This window comes from Leucopleurus acutus (assembly GCF_964270905.1).
Source record: "Leucopleurus acutus genome assembly, chromosome: 14".
NCBI lineage: Eukaryota > Metazoa > Chordata > Mammalia > Artiodactyla > Delphinidae > Leucopleurus > Leucopleurus acutus.
In genome coordinates, this window is record NC_139156.1 from 37,203,003 (window position 1) to 37,221,501 (window position 18,499).

Genomic DNA, 18,499 nt, shown 5'->3' on the forward strand with positions numbered 1-18,499 from the left:
TCTAGAAATATTTAATTTGAAAGTACAACAGAGCTATGTACATCAGCTTTGTGCAGCAGAAAGAGAAGAGTACTTGGGCTAGAATGTGTGGATTTTAACAATGCCAGTTGTACATCCTTTATTAAGGTGTTCAACCTTTATGAACTTTAATATCCTCAGTTGGAAAATGATGGGGTTAAACTAGGTAATGCTTAGGCATCTTCTAATTTTAGAATATCTTGACTTTTAAAAATGTGAATCATATTATATCTAGTAGGCTTGAGATTACAACACAGTTCTCTGTTCAGATATATTGGTCTTCCTATGAGTTATGCACAGAGCATGGATACATACTTGTAAACCCAAAATAAATTAAGAATTTTGGAGGGGAATGTGAGCAACAGTATGATGGTGCAAGTTAAGAGGTATATATGAGGCACAGCTTGGGGGGTGTGCGTACTCAAGGCATCTGGTAAGTAGAAGCCAGGGATGATGCTAAATATCACCCCAGGACAATAAAAAAATTATCTGTCCAAAAATGTCAATAATGTTGAGGTTAAGAAATCCTTTACCTCCCACCTTCCTGAACTGGGGGTTGCCTGTTGCTCCCTAAGCTACCCTTGTTCTTTTCTCCCTAGAAAGGGAAAGTGAGCTGACCTCAATTCAATTTACAGTCTAATTTGCCTTTTCATGGAGTTTAACAAGCAAAAGAGCAAGTGATATCCCCATAGCACAGATGGAGAGACTGAGCTTTAGCAACAACAGACAATAGGAAGAAAACAATTTACTCAATCTCAAGTGTGCATACGAGGTATCAATACTCGACCCCAAGACTGTCTTTTGGCAACACCCATGATTCATGGCTCATTATCTACCTGGAGTTTAGAAGATAAACTGAATGGGAGGATTGGAAGGGAAGTTTCACCTCCCCAAGACTGTGTTCTCTCAAGAGTTTCTAGATAAATTTTCAAGTGAAAAAAATCTAATTAAAAAAAATTCTTTTCAATTAAAAATGACCAATGAAAAGTTTGTTGATGCTAATATATTTTGAAAGTCAGAATTACAGAAAGAAACATTGCATTTAAAACAGTACAGAAAACTATGTGGAAGAGAATAAATCATTTTGGGAAAAGTACATGAATAATTCTTTAAATCCAGCACTACTTTTTATCTTCTGCCATCATAGAAATGATTTCATTGTAAACTTCTTGAGGTGCATCCATTGCCCAGATAAAGTCCAAGTGATTGTAAGTAGGAATTTCCTTGTGGTAAATGAGATTAGACAGTTTTGGAAGCAAAAGACCAACATCCTGAGGGTCAGCCAACAGGTCATGGTCACCACTCCATACTGCAATTGGTACATCCATGGCTGTCACATTGTAGTTGGGAGGTGTGGCCTAAAACACCAGAGGAAAAGAATCAGAGTTTTAAGAATCAGAGTTTTTATAAGTAACTGCACTTGAAACTCAATACTTACTCAGTGGGTAGATTAGATATCATTAACCTAGTTTTTTAAAAATTGAGATATAATTGATATATAGCACTATACTAATTGCAGGTGCACTACAATGATTCCATACATGTATACATTGTGAAATGATGACCACAATAAATCTAGTTAACATCTACCAGCACATGTAGTTTTTTTATATATATATTTGTAATGAGAGCTTTTTTTTTTTTTTTGGCGGTATGCGGGCCTCTCACTGTTGTGGCCTCTCCTGTTGCGGAGCACAGGCTCCGGACCCGCAGGCTCAGCGGCCATGGCTCACGGGCTCAGCTGCTCCACGACATGTGGGATCTTCCCAGACCGGGGCACGAACCCACGTCCCCTGCATCGGCAGGCGGACTCTCAATCAACCACTGCGCCACCAGGGAAGCCCAATGAGAGCTTTTAAGATATACTCTCTTGGCAACTTTCAAATATACAGTACGGTATTATTATCTATAGTCACCATGCTGTACATTACATCTCCAGGTCGTACTTATTTTATAACTGGAAGTTCATACTTTTTGACCACCTTTACCCATTTTGCCCACGCCTCTGGCAGCCACCAATCTGTTTTCTGTATCTATGAGGTTTTTAAATTTTTTTTTTTTAGATTCCACATGTAAGTGACATCATACAATAGTTATCTGTCTGTGTCTAACTTATTTCATGTAGCATAATATCCTCTAGGTCCATCCACGTTGTCACAAGTGGCATGACCCAGTTTCATAAGTAAATCTTAACAATTATTGCTCAGAGTTACCTTTATCCACAGAGGAACGTGGATGCAATGTTTTAAATCAGTGCTTCTCAAATTCTAAAGGCCCTGTGAATCACTAGGAGATCTTAATAAAATGAAGAATCTGATCCAGTATATCTGGAGGAAGAGCCTAGATTCTGCATTCCCAGACGATGCTGAGGCTGCTGGTCCTGGACCATGCTTTGAATAGGTGGGCTTTAGTATATGTGCTGCCGAAGTGAGCACATGAATAGGTGGGCTTTAGATAATAATTCTTACAAAGTAAAAACTTAGATTTCGACTCAAGCTGAAGGAAGTGAATGTGACTGAATTTTAACTGTGATAGATAGTTTCTATACAAATAGTTACTCAAAATGTCCTGAGTCATTTATTTTGGCTTTGTATGGCCTCCAGTATAGTCATTCCATAGGTAATCATTTCATTTAAGGAGCTGTATTTGTTAAATACTTGCCTGATTTTACTAAATATACGTTCAAATTCTGAGAAAATCTATCAGTAGCCCCATTTCCTATTTCTACAAAATCTCCATTCACACAAAGATTTTAAAGAGATTCATAAAGCAGGCCAAGGGGACAAGAGAATCACTGCTAACTTTCCCACAGTTCACAGAGAATTTTGTTAGTTTTTAAAGATGATATTCTCAAGAATTCTAATATGAATATTTTCTTTATCCTTATGTAATAGCCAATTCACCAAAGAAAAATATTTTATTATATGCAATTTTTCATAGTATTTTAATACTTTACTATATTCCTTTATATGTTGAAGAAAAGGGAAAATTGTGGAGAATATCTATAAGAATAAACCTACTTTTCTTTACTCATATTCCACTATTCAAAGTGTTTTCCAGAACCTAGCTTCTGGCTCTTAAATTAGTGTCACTCCCTCAGTCAGTTGAAACCATCCTGAGTTTGGCTTGGTTGAAGGGAGAATGGAATTGGGAGTGGGTGTTTCATGCCCCACTTGGCCCTTCAAGACGGAGTCTCTGATTACTGTTATTAGAGCCCAGTAGAAAGATAGAGTCTGCGTCTGGGGGGTTTGAGGTTGTGATGGTTGGGGGGAAAAGTCTTTACAACAAATGTTTGATCTGATTGTGTTCAGAAAACCTCTTTAAAGACATCAGAGATGTAAAAACAAGGAGGCTGGGCCATCTTTTTCACACAAAAGACATTGTGGTGAAAAGATATAAATCCCTTGTAGATATTGAGTCATTGAAGCAGACAAAAATTAATAGGGTTGTTACTTGGTTGGAAAATTGGACGTGGGGTGAAGTAGAAGGGGAAAGAATTACCAAAAAAACACAGAGCAATTCTCTCATTCAAAATTAGCCTGTGACAATCTGAGAGTTTATCCTGAGCTGACATTACCCATTAATTACTGTCAATAACTCCCTGAGTCTGGGTGGAGAGATGAAAAGTTATTGTCTCAACTTATATTAACTTCAGGTACGATGGACTCCAAAGCCTGGCTTCTTTGTACTACAAGTAGGAGGAATGCTCAGTATATCTACCTGCGTACAAGGCTCTTGTCTGCTGAAAAATATTTCCAGCCTTGAACTGCAAGCATACCATCCTTCTTTTATGTCTGGGAATATGGTGAGAAAACTTCTCTGGCCATCAACAAAGGATAGGAAATTGTTTAAGAAGACCAGAGATTCCAGCTCTATCCCATGAACAGTTAGAGTTATTGGTTTAGGGAATTCCCTGGCGGTGCTGTGGTTAAGACTCTGCACTGTCACTGCCTGGAGCCTGGGTTTGATCCCTGGTGGGGGAACTAAGATCTGGTAAGCCTCGCAGAGCAGCCAAAAAAAAAAAAAAAAGAAGTTATTGGTTTATTATAACAGTTAGTTGCACTTTGGAAAGGAGAAGACAGCATGCCGGGGGTCTGGGATACAGGGCAGATCTGTCTAATGCAGCGAGGGGAGACAAGATCTAGAAGGTTCTCACTGCAGTGGTGTGGTACTTTGAGGGCAGCTTGAATGAGCACAGACACTGGAGCGTGAAGGCTCAGTGGAAGAATTAGAGACCAGTGTGATGTTCCACATGACAAAAAGACTCAAAGGATAGAGTCATCTACTTTATAATTTCCTTAAGGCTAGGTCTAGGCAACAGCATTCCTTTGGAAAATACCTGCAAAGTTATCGTAATTTCATCTTCAACTTTTTATATCTTTGTCTTTCAAAATGCAAATAACCTCAACTTAAGATGCTTACCTGGTTATAATGCAGTATGTTCTGAGTTGGGGTTCCCCAGTCAAAAGCTTGGAATTTCCCAGATTTAACAGCCTAATGTAGAGAAATTAAAGACACAAGGAAATTAAAGTCACTTGGCTATGTAAATAATAAAATGCCAACTTTTCCAAGTAGTTTACTTTTAATTTAAATATTATTTAAAAATCTTTTCTCATTCCAAAAATAGACTATTGATCCTCCGCAACAATTTATTCAAGTTTAAAGGCAGCTTTGCTTGAAATAATTTCAAGTCATAATCATCATTTATTTCTTGTTACCCAAAGCACCTGTTTTTTGTAGGATTTTCATTCACATGGATTGATAGATATTTTCATCTGGTAGTCACGTGCCAGAAAAATTCCCTTTTAGAAGCATTTGACAGAATATTTTAAGACTGTGCTTTAGGTAAATTGTTAATGGTTTAGGCCCACAAAAAGTTTGAGCAGCTTGAAATGATACCTGACTCCAGTGGAGGGCGTCTTGAACTGAAGTTCCTGCTGGATTATGTCCTAGATACACATCTAAGCGAGTCTAGAAAGCAAACACACAAGCACACACATGCGCACTTAGATGTATGTTCAGTTTCTCACAAACATCTAAGACTTAACTTTTTCTGATCTAGATCAAGTTTTATGGGCAGCATTACTGGCAGGATACGAGCAAAAAAGTTGTACATCACTTTATGGCTTGCAAACTGTGATTATATGGGCTAATTTCGAGGGTATATAACAAAACTAAACAATTTTGAGGGAGAATAGGTGTCAGTGTATCATACTATTAGTAGCAAAACATGATATACTATGAGCATTGCTTTGTACTATGTTCTATATACTTTACATATGTTAGCTCATTTAATCTTCACAACAACTCATTTCATGGATAAGGAAATCAAGATGGAGGAGTTCAAGTGCGCTGCAAAGATAGGATTTGAATTTAGGCTTTTACCATGAATCCATATTCTTAACTACTTTCTGCTACCCCGTTTTGTCATATGTGCTTTTAAACATCCACTTGGTGCAAAGCAAATGAAATAGAAGGTAAAGAGTGTGGACAAGATCTTACATAAATGCTCTGAAACAAGTTTTAGAAAGTTTATGGAGATGACTATCAGCATTAAAAATATTTAAAGTAATATTCAATATCTAGACATATTTTTCCTACAGAGGAACCTGACAACTTGGTTCAATGCCTCCACTCACAGAATTTAAATGTCACACCAATTATTCAGGTGATCAGAAGTGAGTAGGGAGTTTTTTGTTTTGTTTTGTTTTTCCTACAAGCTGTTTACTTCAGGGCACAGTGAGGTGATGGAAGAAATGTGGAGGCAACAAAACTGCGAGCAATGACTTGTGATTTCTCGCGGGCTTATCTGCATATCATGGACAGAATTCTGAAGTGACTCCTGGTTCTAATAAAGTACCATTCCTAATTGATGATGAGACAAGTAATCATGAGGGTTGCTCAAAATATTCAGAATAGAAATTTCAATGCATACAAACCATGTTCAAATTTTTCTTATCAAATCCAGTCATGGCAAACAAGGCATTCCTACAAACGACATTCAGCATCTCACGGGAGCACACTTCAGCACCAAGAAATTTTTCCAAAAAATTGTGTGGGTAGAACAATTTGTTACCAAATAGAATCTGAAAAATAAAAGCATCATTAAAGATTTGCAAATAACAAGCTTCAGAAAAGACATTAATTTGTCTTGTTTGCTGGTACAAATGGGAATAGACATTATATTTTCATACTTCTATATGTTGTCTTAAGAGGTTTAAATACTCTCTCTCATTGAATCCTCACAATAAAGATATGGAATGGACAGTGCAGGTATGAGTATTGAGTATTAATTGCTGCATTGAGAACTGCATTGGGTGCTGAGAAGTATAAGACACAGAGTTACAGTCTAGTTGGGGTCATAGGAGTTAGGGAATAAACTCATAAAACAACATGGCAGAATATCATAATTAAGTGCCAAGATGTGTGATTTTGGCAATAAATAAAAAAAAAAATCAGGAGGGGAAATGGTGACTTCTAAGCCATATTTTCAGCAAAATCTTTAAGAAGACAAAGAGGCTTGGTAGTTTAAAAATTGAAAGGACACACCCTAATTGTTCTTAAAATAAGTAGACACTTTGTTATCCCCATTTTATTTAATTTATTGAAGTATAGTTGACTTACAATATTATGTTAGTTTCAGGTATATGACATAGAGACTCCATATTTTCAAAATTATACCCCATACAAAGTTATTATAAAGTATTAACTCTACTCCTTGTGCTATACATTATATCCATGTGACTTACTTATTTTTTAACTGGTAGTTTGTACCCTGTTATCCCCATTTTATACGTGAGAACATAAGGCTAATGAATAGTCAGGATCTTGGTCTAGTGAGAACTGGATTACAGCTAGAATCTTGATCTGAGCCTCAAGCCTCTGACCTAAGGTCTAATGCTTTTTTAAAAACCTCTCTCTACATTGCCTGTCAGAAAATCTGAATATGAGTAAGAAACAAACAATTTCTGAATCAATGCAACCGGTAAACATACTCAGGGTCATCACACAATTTTACATTTTGAGTAAAAGCTTTACAAATGTAGTTGGTCTGTAGGTAAAATCTCTTAGATTTTAGGCATGCGTGTTAACTGAGTGAAAAAAAAAAAGAATAGCACTCAACCACAGTAGAAAATGGCATCATTAAATTTTGTAGCCTGAGGTAAACTGTTCTCCTAAAGGAGACTGTGTATGTGTGTGTATGTGTTAGTTTCGGTGGGTGGGAGAAGTCAGTGATTAAACACTGGAAAAAGGAAAGATTATTAATTCCCTACCATGTATGCCTCCATAATATTTACAGTTTATTGAAATCTATGCTACTGCCCTATGAAATCCCCATTTAAAGAGGAAGGAACTCTTAGGAAAAGGCTTGGAAAGCCAAGGATATATGATAAGGGGTCTCCGAGTCCTTGCCTCACTTCACCATTGCTATCTTTCCCCTCTCTCTCCTTTTCCCTTTCCTTCCTTTTCTTTCCTATCCTTCTTCTTCCCACTTTTCTTGGACCAGGTGGTTTAGGCTTCTCATTTGACTCTTTTGCTTTTATTTCCCTTTCCCTGGTCTTGGGGGGGGAAATCACAGCCTTGAAGACCTGTGTGGGTGCTTGGTACAGAAACATCCATGGAAGGAGCAAAAACTCTCCCAGGCATTGCTAATCCACACAACGTAATCGAGAATAAAGAAATCGGTGGGGATCTCATAAACTCTAATGGGGATTCAACCATGGTCAGTGCTATTCAAGAAATAATATAAACATGTTAATTTCCATCCTTGACTATAAACATGATTGTCCACCAGGTGTTTGTTCTCTTTCCATCACTTTGAAATACACAAACAATTTAACATCTTAGACCCAGTTAAAGGGAATCACATACCTTGAAGAGGAAGGGAGGAATGAGTGCAAGTTTGTTCAACAGGGTTTTGGTATACTTCACTGTGGCAACTGGGGCTAATGCATAGAAGGCTTTGATTTTTTTAGCCAGCGTGGGATTTGTAGAAAAGGCGATAAAACCTGAAAAACAACAACAAAAGGTGAAAGGTGTGTGTGTGCGTGTGTGCTTTACAATGTGACATTACTTTGGATTTACTACGGGTGCCATCTGGGACAACCTGAAATCGACAGAATGATCGGATTTTAGTATATTTGTTTTATTTTCATAGATTCTCTCTGGGAACATGAGGGTAGAACTTTTTGAAAGTTATAATAAACTGTTTTATCTGATTTTAGAAAATAGGCCTACTTTAGAATAATCATGTGGTAACAAAAACGTTATATTACAACAGGTTTGGTTCAGTTTAAAATTATCTAATCTCATAACAATGAGATAATTAACATTTAATATGAGTAGGGTGTATACGTGGAAAGGTTAAAGCACAAATTTGAAATGTGTCCGAACAGAGTCTGAAACCTGGTTCTGTGATTTATTAGCTTTGTGACATTGGAAAAGTCACCTAAACTCTAAGAGCCTTAGTTTCCTCATCTAAAAATGCATGTAATAATGAATGCTTCCTTGGGTTGTTTAGGAAGTACTTGAGGTGAATCATGTAAAGTATTTACCAGGAGCTAGTCACATGGTAAATGCTTGACAAATGAGAAGCCGAGATAATTCCAACATCTATATACAATAAACATTCTCAGCCCGTCTGCTTTTAATTGTTTTCATGAACAGTAGCATATAAATAGACTGGGTTCTAATCAAAGAATTATCAACTTAAATTCTTTTTTTTTTTTTTTTTCTGCGGTATGTGGGCCTCTCACTGTTGTGGCCTCTCCTGTTGTGGAGCACAGGCTCCGGACGCACAGGCTCAGCGGCCATGGCTCACGGGCCCAGCCGCTCCGCGGCATGTGGGATCTTCCCGGACCGGGGCACGAACCTGTGTCCCCTGCATCGGCAGGTGGACTCTCTACCACTGCGCCACCAGGGAAGCCCTCAACTTAAATTGTTTACAGTTGAATTACATAGGACAATCTCTCCCTGCTGTTAATAATGACATATTGACGAGACTCAATAATGCCCTGAAACAAAATTTTTCCGACTTATACAATGGCCTCAGTTACATAATATCCAGCCTGATCCCAATGGAGGAAGAATGGTCTTTCCAAGAGCACTCTGTTTATTAAGGGATTCTTTATCTGGTTGCCTAACTCTGCAGATATCAGCCAACAGATCACCCAGAGTAAGCAAGAATCACACGCAAGGAGCCTGAGTGGGTGTCCATGGGTCCATATAGTCAGGACAGGTGACTTCTCAGAATAAACTTAATCCCACTTTAGACACAATTCTATCAAGGATACTTATCTAACTTTCAAGTACACAGCAGATTGATTGGAAGATGTAAATTAGAAGGCAGAAAAAAATTTCCCAAAATTTATGAGTATGGTGACATAATGACAAACTATCCAGTGGTGAAAAAGAAGAATGAAAAGAAGTTCAAATGAAAGAAAGGCAAAATTTAAATACTCAAGAGACTGGTAAGTTGGAGTTATTTTGTGTCAGGACAAGCAGTTCTATTGATATCAATAACTCCTAAGGAAATTGTTGCATTTCAGCTAAATGCAATCATTTTATAGCCCTATATCATTGAAAAAAAGTTAAGCTACGTTCAACATGTTCTATTTAAAAAAGCATGGGCATCGGTCATAAGTTGAGGTAGATTTCCATCCAAAAGGGTTAAATTTTGGATAGTTTGGGAAACTAAAGGAGTAAATTTTAGGAATCTAGACGATTTCTCACTTTTTAACAAAGAATTTGAATCCATGGTTAACCATGTGTTTTGTTGCTGTTCTTCATTGCCCTGATTTCTCTTCGAGTCCAAGGCATTTATTCAGCTGAAGCTGCAGGGAGACTTTTGATTTTGCATTTGCTCAAGAGAACCCAAGGTCCCTTCCTGGGTCATCCTGCATTGAATGACTGGTCAACAAATGGGTAAAGGACCAGCCAGCTAGTCCCACTGATGAAGACTCTGAAGAGCCATGTCATACAGAGCTGGCTGAGGACTTTTGGGGACTGCATCACTGCCCAACTTCTCCCTCTGCCTAGTCCTGCTTTTTTGCCCTTTCCTCTAAAAGTGCTTTTATTTAAAAAAAAAAAATAGCACAAATCCTCATCTCCTCAGGCCCATAACATATTACACAATGACAGAAACATTGGGAAGCTCTTCCTCACTGACCCTTTTTTCTGTCTAAAATTCTACCAGTGGGATCCATGCTTTAGGATGAACAAGCAGTGGGAAGAGAACTTCCACAGGCTTCTACCAAGTATTTCATCCACTTTCCTGAATATGCCCATATATGGACATTCGGGTTGTTTAGAATTGTAGTAGGAAGTAATGTCACTGGCTGACAGTGAGGTTCAACATAAAAAATACAGCATTATTTCTCCCATATAATCCCCTACTCCCCCTTCTGCTTTCATCCTTTCTCTTCCCTTGACAGTTTCTCTCATGGTCTCTTAAATTTCCTTGATTATGCTTTTGTCCCAACCGTTCCACCAAAGTTGCTGTTAGAAAGGTTCCCTTATAGCTTCTAGGTTGCCAGAACCAAGGGTCAGTCCTCAGGCTTCATTTCACACGATTGATCAAAGCCTCTTCCACAGTTGACTGCAGTATTTTCCTAATACTACTTTCTCTACTTGCCTTCCAGAACACTAGTCATTCCTGGCTTCCCTTACACCACAGTCACCATTATTTTCCAGTTTATTCACTTGATTCGTCCTCATCTTCCAAATCAATTGTGGCCCAGGCCTTAGGGCTTGGACCCCTCCTCTTTTCTGTCTGAGCTCAATTCTTTGCTTATTGCATCCCGTCTCATGTACTGATGATTCACATTTTGTATTTTCAGCCCAATCTTCCCTCCTAAACTCCAGATTTGTATCTACAGTTGACTGCTTGACGATCCACTTGGATCTCCAATAGCACCTAACACTTGGGTCCAGAACTGAGCCCCTGCTCTCCCCACCACCTCAGCTGTTCTTACTGTCTCCCTCGTCTTCGCTAGTGGCATCTCCATCATCCCAGTGCTCTGGCCATAAATCGTGGTGTCATCCTTGACTCCTCTTTCTCTTACACTCCATATCCATTACATGAGCAAATTCTGCTGGTCCCCCCCACCCCCCCTCTATATATAGAAAATACGTCTAGAGCCTAACCAGGTATCTTTACCACCCCCTCTTCTGGGTCACTATCATCTCTCCCCTGGGTTACAGGAAGAGTTCAGTGACTGCTTTCTCTGCTCCAGCCCTGTTTTCCTTCAACAACCGGAAGGATCCTGCTAACAAGTCAGATCATGTAACTCCTCTACTCAAACTTTTCTATGGTTTCCTTTTCACTCAGAGAGAAAGCAAAAATCCCTACAACAGCCTCAAAAGCCCTGAACAGTCGGCCCTCCTCACCACTCCCATCCAACTCATCTTTGTCTCTCTCAATCTGATTCATCCACACAATGAACAGCCCCATTGCTGTTCCTTGAATGTGCTGCGTGTGCTGTAGCGTCAGATCTTTTGGGCTATCTGTTCCCTCCTCCTGAAATATCAGTCTTCCAGGTATGAGCTTGGCTCACTGACTTCCTTCACGTTTACTTAGAAAGTATTTGGTGGTGTTCCTGGTATAAAATTGCTGTGTACCCCTCTGATGCTCCCTAATCTGACCCCCTGATTTATTTTTCTCTTCATAGTATTATCATTATCTAGCATAGTACGTATTTTACTTTTTAATTTTTATTATTTTCTCTACCTTCTCCTGCTAGAGTATAAGTAGTAGGAAGACAGAGATTTTAAACTATTTCATTTTTGCTGTATTCTTAGGATACATTATAGGTGCCCCATAAATATGGTTGAATGAATGGAATAAACTGAGACCAGAGCCTGTGTGGTACAAAGTTTCAGAGCATTGGCTTGGGCGTCAGATTTCCTGACCTGGTATCTGAGCTACCCTATTTGTAATAACTGTGTTACCTTACACGAACTATTTATTTACCTGCTCTTTAGTTTCACTATATATACAGTAGGAATAATAATGGTCTTATATCATTGGGTTGCTGTAGACATTATATAATGAATGGAAAGCAATTAGCATGATGACCAGCATGTCTGCATAACCACTGGAAAGGGGTCTATATGAACTAAACTACCTGCTAACTGCTGTTACCTACCAATGGTGGTGCCCTGGGAATGGCCAACATAGTGTAGCTTCTCCTGTCCAGTTTTACTTAAAATGAAGTTGATTGTGGATACAAGGTCATATTTAGCCATTTCATCAAAGCTGCAAGAAAAAAAGACAAAATAAAAATGAGTACATTTCCTTGCTCTACTTTCTATAAGTCAACCTATTTAAGGTAAGGTTTCCTTTGAAAAATAGAAAACTAGATTCTCTAAGCATTGTTGCTTATAGACTGTTAGTGAGTGTCAGGGGCTCTTTGGGGTGGCTCCTCATAAACAGCTGACATCATTTCTGAAGCACAGCTACAATGTAATCCAACACAATAGTAGCTGTAGCTGGGGAATACTTCTACCCTTGAACCTGAATGTCAGATTTAATAATCATTTGTATGTTGTGTTCCACTGCCATGTAATATGAACAGAAAAATCAGCCAGAAAAACCCTTTGAAAACGAGAACAGGCTATGCCACTCCCCTGTTGAAAACTTTCCAGAAGCTTCTCATTACACTTAGAATGAGCTCCAAGGCCTTAACCAAGACCTATGCAGCCTGGCCTGATTTGGCCCTTGTCAGCATCTCTAGTCTCCTCTCCTCTCACTCGCCCTCTTCCTCGCTACACTCGGGACACACAAGCTTCTTTCACTTCCTGGAACTTCTAAGAGCACCTTTGCACCTCATCGTCATCAGGCAAATTCTCTTCTCCACTTCCATTAGTAATTTCTAGGAATAAGGCACAAGAGGGCCAGTGAGAGGAAATCTTTGATAATCTCCCCATGGTGTCAGAATTTCATTGTCTTCGCCACCCCCACTTGAATACTGATGATGACAGGTGCTGTTCATGAACCCCAACTGGGTTTAACCTTCTAGTACTCCTTGTGGATGTTCCTTCAGAATCTGCTGGGGGCAGCAAATTTCCTTGCTTCAGTCATTTCGCTCATTCCTTGTGGAAAAGCATATTTAGGGAATCCCGTAACAATGGTTACTGGGATCACAGACAGTTTGGAGGAAAGGCTACCCTTGGAATGAGGTGTAAGGAAGAATCCAAAAATGTATTAGAATGAAGATGACATCCTTCTCCTCCTATTTAGAGTGTAATTTGTTAAAATGAGGCTAGGCTGGAAGCAGTGAATACCCATGCTTTTTAACTCAATATTTATTTTCAATCGTCCCTTTTCTTTACCTGAAAGCCCAGAATTCAGCTGAGTCTGGTGAATAGTATAAATTTTTCCTGGCCCAGGTATTTCCTCTGCTGTTTCCCAGCCACACATCATATCCAGCATCCGCCAGGAGGAAGCCCAGGCTGTTGCTGGGTAGGTTGGAAATCCAATTTGTGGCCGATGCTAGGAAACCATGCTGCAGAAGCACAGCAGGTCTCTGACCTAAAGAAGATAATTGTTAAAATCTTTATAAACTCACTCCTTATTCTCAGATAAACATGAAGATAGAAACAGGCTTTTATATGAATAGAATTAAAAACGTTTGCTTGGTGAGGTGAATATTTCTGAATACGTTATCTTAATTGTGGTGACAGTTTCTCAGATGAAAAAACATGTCAAATTGTACACTTTAAATATGTGCAGTTGATTGTATGCCAATTAAACCTCAAAAACCTATTGAAAAAATTATATTCTAAGGAAATTCAGCATTATGTTAATTAAGTGGGTCTTCTATTCAGGGGCCCTGAGTTTCCACCCAGCACGACAAACTAAAATCATGGGCCAGTGTGCTTCACATCAGAGAAACCAATGTAAATCTGGTATCACTCAGACCCTCAGCTTAATCTCAGAGACCAAGGTGGTTCAGGTTTTTTTTTTAGTAACTTAATCTAGTGTTTTATGATTAGAATATTTTTGACTGGAATGTATTTGATTCAGGATTTGAGACACTCATTTTTTCCCCTCACACCAATCCTACCCAAATGATTAGCATCATTCTTCCCATGAGGAATCCGATAGAGCTGAAGGATGTAACCATCTGCAGTTATAACTTTATGCATTTCACTTCGGTAACCCCAGTAGGAAATCATCTGACTCTGAATGCAGAAAAGACAAAACATTTAGCTTCATGAGTATACTTGGCCACTTTGGATTCTTAAAATAGAATTTCTTATTGGTTGGGGTAACATGTACTTTGTAAAGAAATCTTTCAGACTTTATAATAAATCATAAAGGATTAATGAGAGCAATAGTGTCAATATCTTTGGAAGTGTTTTTTAAATATTAGTGATATGAATAACTTACAATATTCATGTTGGCTTCAGGGTTCACCGCTTTTTTTCCAAGGAAACAAAATGAATTTCCAGACATGTGGATGAAACACATTGTTACAAGTAGCCACCACATTTTCAACCTATTAGAGGAAAAAAGTTATTGCATGATGTTTGTGTTTAAGGAGAGCCTGAGAACAAGGACTCGCCGCAGAGGGATCAAGGTTGGCAGATGGCAGGAGAAGCCGGGTCCGAGGATCCAGTGCTTGGTATATGAGATCCAACAGGGTCTTGTCTTCAGAGAACTCACCACATCGTGAGGGGAGAGACAGATGTGTAAAGAATCCTGCAGTGGAGTACATCATGTGCTCAGATGAAGACCAAAGCCCAGAAAAGGGCATGTCCAGTCCAGGATCCCTCATCAAGGAAGGACTTTGATTTCTGTCTGGAACCTGTGGATTCCCGTGTGATCAAAACCACGGGAAGGACACTCTCAGGCCTGCCTGTCACAGGGAGAGGGCTGGGGAGCTGGGGCATGGGGCGGGTGGAGGGCAGGAGTCCAGCCCCACATTGTGCCCCATCATAATGGACTCAGCAGTGTAGTCCTGTCTGCTCACCTCCCCAGGATTGTCTGTCCTTCCAACCCATTTCTCAAACCAGGTTTCTAGCCTTAGTCATGAGTGTCTGCAAAATCTCTACCTGAGTTTCAAAATGTTGTACCTTCACTTTAATAATAATCTAAACAAATTGACAGGAGAATTAAAAAATTTGCATGTAGTAAATGTTACGATATAACATAAAGTCATGATATTGAGCTGCCTTGCTATTTGCTTCATAGATTTTCCATTTATTACCTTATTTGTCCTATTGTTCTCCTTGTTTCTCATCACTTTGTCAATTAGTAGGTTTTTATAATACTTCTGCTATTCTGGTAATTTATTCAGCTTTGTACATGATTCTATTTTCCCAAAGGACCTTTTATTTATCAACCTACCCTTGTAGCCTTGATGTCAGAGCTACCATTTACCATCTGTTTTGGTTTGAGTTGGTTTCCCCCTGACAACCCGAAAAATAGATATGTTCAGGTCCTCAGCTCAATACCTCTGAATGTCACTGCATTTAGAAATAGGGTTATTAAAGACATAATTTAAGTTAAGATGAGGAAATACAAGAGTAGTGTGAACACTTAATCCAGTATGAGTGGTCTCCTTTTAAGAAGACAGGCGTGTGAAGACAGAGACACACTGAGAGAATACCGTGTGTCAATAAAGGCAGAGATTGAAGCTATTCAGCTGCGAGCCAAGGGGCAAAAGAGTCTGCTGGACAACCGCCGGAAACCAGGAAGCAGCAATGAAGGATTCCTCCACATGTTCCGGAGGGAACATGGCCCTTCAGACACCTTGATTTTAGATTTATAGACTCCCCAAATGTAAGACAATAATTTTCTGTTATTTTTAAGCCACGCAGTTGTGGTACTTTGTTCTGGCAGTCCTAGGAAACTGATACACCATCTGTCAGAAAAGGGAGAGAAAATTAATACCTGGAATGATCGTCTTTCTTGAAACTGTGAACAAAACAGGGAAGTCTGTCTGTTTTGTACGTAAGAACTTCCTTTAATTCCCGCAGAATGGCAGACTAAATGTTACTCAGATGATGACAATACAGAGAAATTTTTATATTATTGCCTTAAAGTACCTGGATTCAGAGATGACCTAATAAATAACTCTTGTTCACTCGCTATACTACACATGATGCATACTACTTAATCAGTGACCATTGCTCTGTTTTGAACTTCTAGGTGTCCTGATTCCTCTCAATTCCTACTGCAAAGATCTCCATCAACTTTTCCCCTCTCCCTAATGGATACTTTTCCTAAGGGATGCCTGCACTAGCATAATCCTGCTCCCACCCTGACCTTGGAAATGCTCCACTGTATTCCATTTGCAACCTTGTAATGTTTTCAAAGTTTCAGACTTTTATTTTCCCCTACCCTCTATTTGAAGCCATCATATCCAAATGTGGCTGTAGTTTCCACAGCTGCAGTCTTCTGCTCTAAACTTGACATGTTTATTCGACAAGGAAAAGGTTAGCCTGAGGGATACATGAAGGAATGGCATGTTCTCTGCCTTCAAGAGACTTACCGTGTAGTGATAGTTCAGCAGTACCAACTCTTTATACTTGCTCTCTTACCTGTACTGTCCATGCATTTCTCATTCCCTTCTACTTCAGGTCTACTCAGGACCTATGTGCTTGCTCTTAAAATCCCATAGATAAACTGCTTTAGATATAGTCAAACAGAAGGATGACTAGGTACCAAAGCAGCTATACAGCACCCTGCTCAATCCTTGGCTCCATAAACATTTGCTGCTCAATAAATGAAAATTAATTATACTATTAGTAGTACTCCTGAAACCTAATAAGTCTCTTTGTTAGCCTCCTACTTTCTAACTAACAGCTAAAATTAAATTTAAATTGACTTACCCCACTATTCCTAAGAGCCGCCTATGGCCCGTTATCTTTTATCAAAAATTAAAATAAAAATTGTTTCTCATTCACTATATGAACCTCAGCAAGGCTTATTAGGATTATTTGTTCCCTAAGAAACAAATTTGTGTATGTTGTTTTGACCAAGGTTGTAAAAAGCTCAATTCAAAGCTCTCAGGTTTTGACGGTAGAGGAAGACTAGGAGAGAAGGCAGGAAGGAAGGTAAGAGGTAGGGGTGAGAGGGGGAGAGTGAAGGAGAGTGATATTTATATAAGATACTAGGATTGGTGACTGTGAGGGACCTAATCTGGCCAAGTCTGCCAAACTGGCCTTTTTTCATAACTATAAACACCATAAACATTCCTTGAATGTTATTTGAATTACTGAAATAAATGAATTTTTCCAAAATACCCCACATACATTGTTAATAAATACTGAATAGTTAATAAATACTGAATATGTTTTCAAACTCCTTGCCACTTCCCATAGAGATCGTGAATAGAGTACCATTCTACCCATATTGGTTTGAGAAAGTCAGGTTTGATTTCAAGTTAGAAACTGCATAGTGAGGAGGTAGAGCCCGTTGGTAATACAGCTTGTTCCTGTTATACATTCAGAGCATTGCTTGTTCTTTCTTTTTTTCAAATGTCCTGAAATCAATCACCAAAGGAGAAAAAGAGAGAAGAAACTTCCTAGAAAAGAAAATTTATATACATATAATCAAGGTTAAAAAATTCAATGGAAAATTATATTTTACCTAATGTAGAAATAAAGTTCAGAAAACATATCAATATATTAATTTTGAAGTATATTAAGTCAACTTTATAACACCAGAGAGTCATACTCACTGTCACCACACTGAATGCTTTCTTGAAGGTAAATGAAAAACTTAATTCTCTTCTTCCTTCTCTCTCTCACTAAATACCCATATATATATAGGCGTACATGTGTGTGTTTTGGGTGACCTTTCCTAAAAATGTGAAGTCACTGCATTTCCAGTGAACTCTCATATTTGCCAAATGGCAAGTCAAATATTGCATAAGCACTAAATTCACAAGAGGATATGGTTCCAATATGTCCTTAGAGATTCATTCTTTTTGATTTGTCACCTCCTGAAACTGCCTCCAACATCCTCATTCTCTGAGTTTTCTTGATTCTGGCAGAAATCAATTTTTTCCCCATACTTGGGTAGGAGCGCTTGAACCCATAAAGAATCATATTTACCTTAAAACAGTCAGTATGACCCCCTGGTATATTTTTCAAAATTTGAGAGAAAAACAACTTTTATCAAAAGGTTTTGATGGTTGTTTTTGCCTAAATTATGAAATAACTAATACAAAGTATTGCACATGTGAAAAAAATGAAGTTTTATTTATTTATTTATTGAAATATTGCTTTATTAAGAACACTTAATAGGAGGTCTACCACCTTAACCAAAATGTTATGTGTACAATACAGTACAGGGGCAGCACTGGTATACCGGGATCCTCTCTAGTGTGTTCAAACTCGTATTTTTCTTTTCTCCAGTGGTGTGCTGGAATCTCCCTTCCAGATGGCTGGACTTCTATAAAGCCTTTCTCATCCACAGGTGTCGGACCACATCGGCATTCCCCAGGTTTTCCTAGTTGCAGCTATGAAG

General features: G+C 38.7%; 1 protein-coding gene across 1 annotated transcript; it reads right to left on the minus strand.

Annotated features, from left to right (window-relative positions):
* Window positions 1-1,139: 1,139 nt before the first annotated feature.
* On the minus strand, window positions 1,140-14,512 carry LOC309971346 (gastric triacylglycerol lipase-like; the record flags this gene model as incomplete). The annotated part of the gene is made up of 9 exons (XM_082854282.1): window positions 1,140-1,376; window positions 4,441-4,512; window positions 4,918-4,989; window positions 5,958-6,104; window positions 7,891-8,027; window positions 12,165-12,274; window positions 13,351-13,549; window positions 14,085-14,202; window positions 14,411-14,512. The coding sequence occupies 9 exons, from the start codon at window positions 14,510-14,512 to the stop codon at window positions 1,140-1,142; spliced, it is 1,194 nt and encodes a 397-aa protein (XP_082710408.1).
* Between the last annotated feature and the right edge of the window lie 3,987 nt (window positions 14,513-18,499).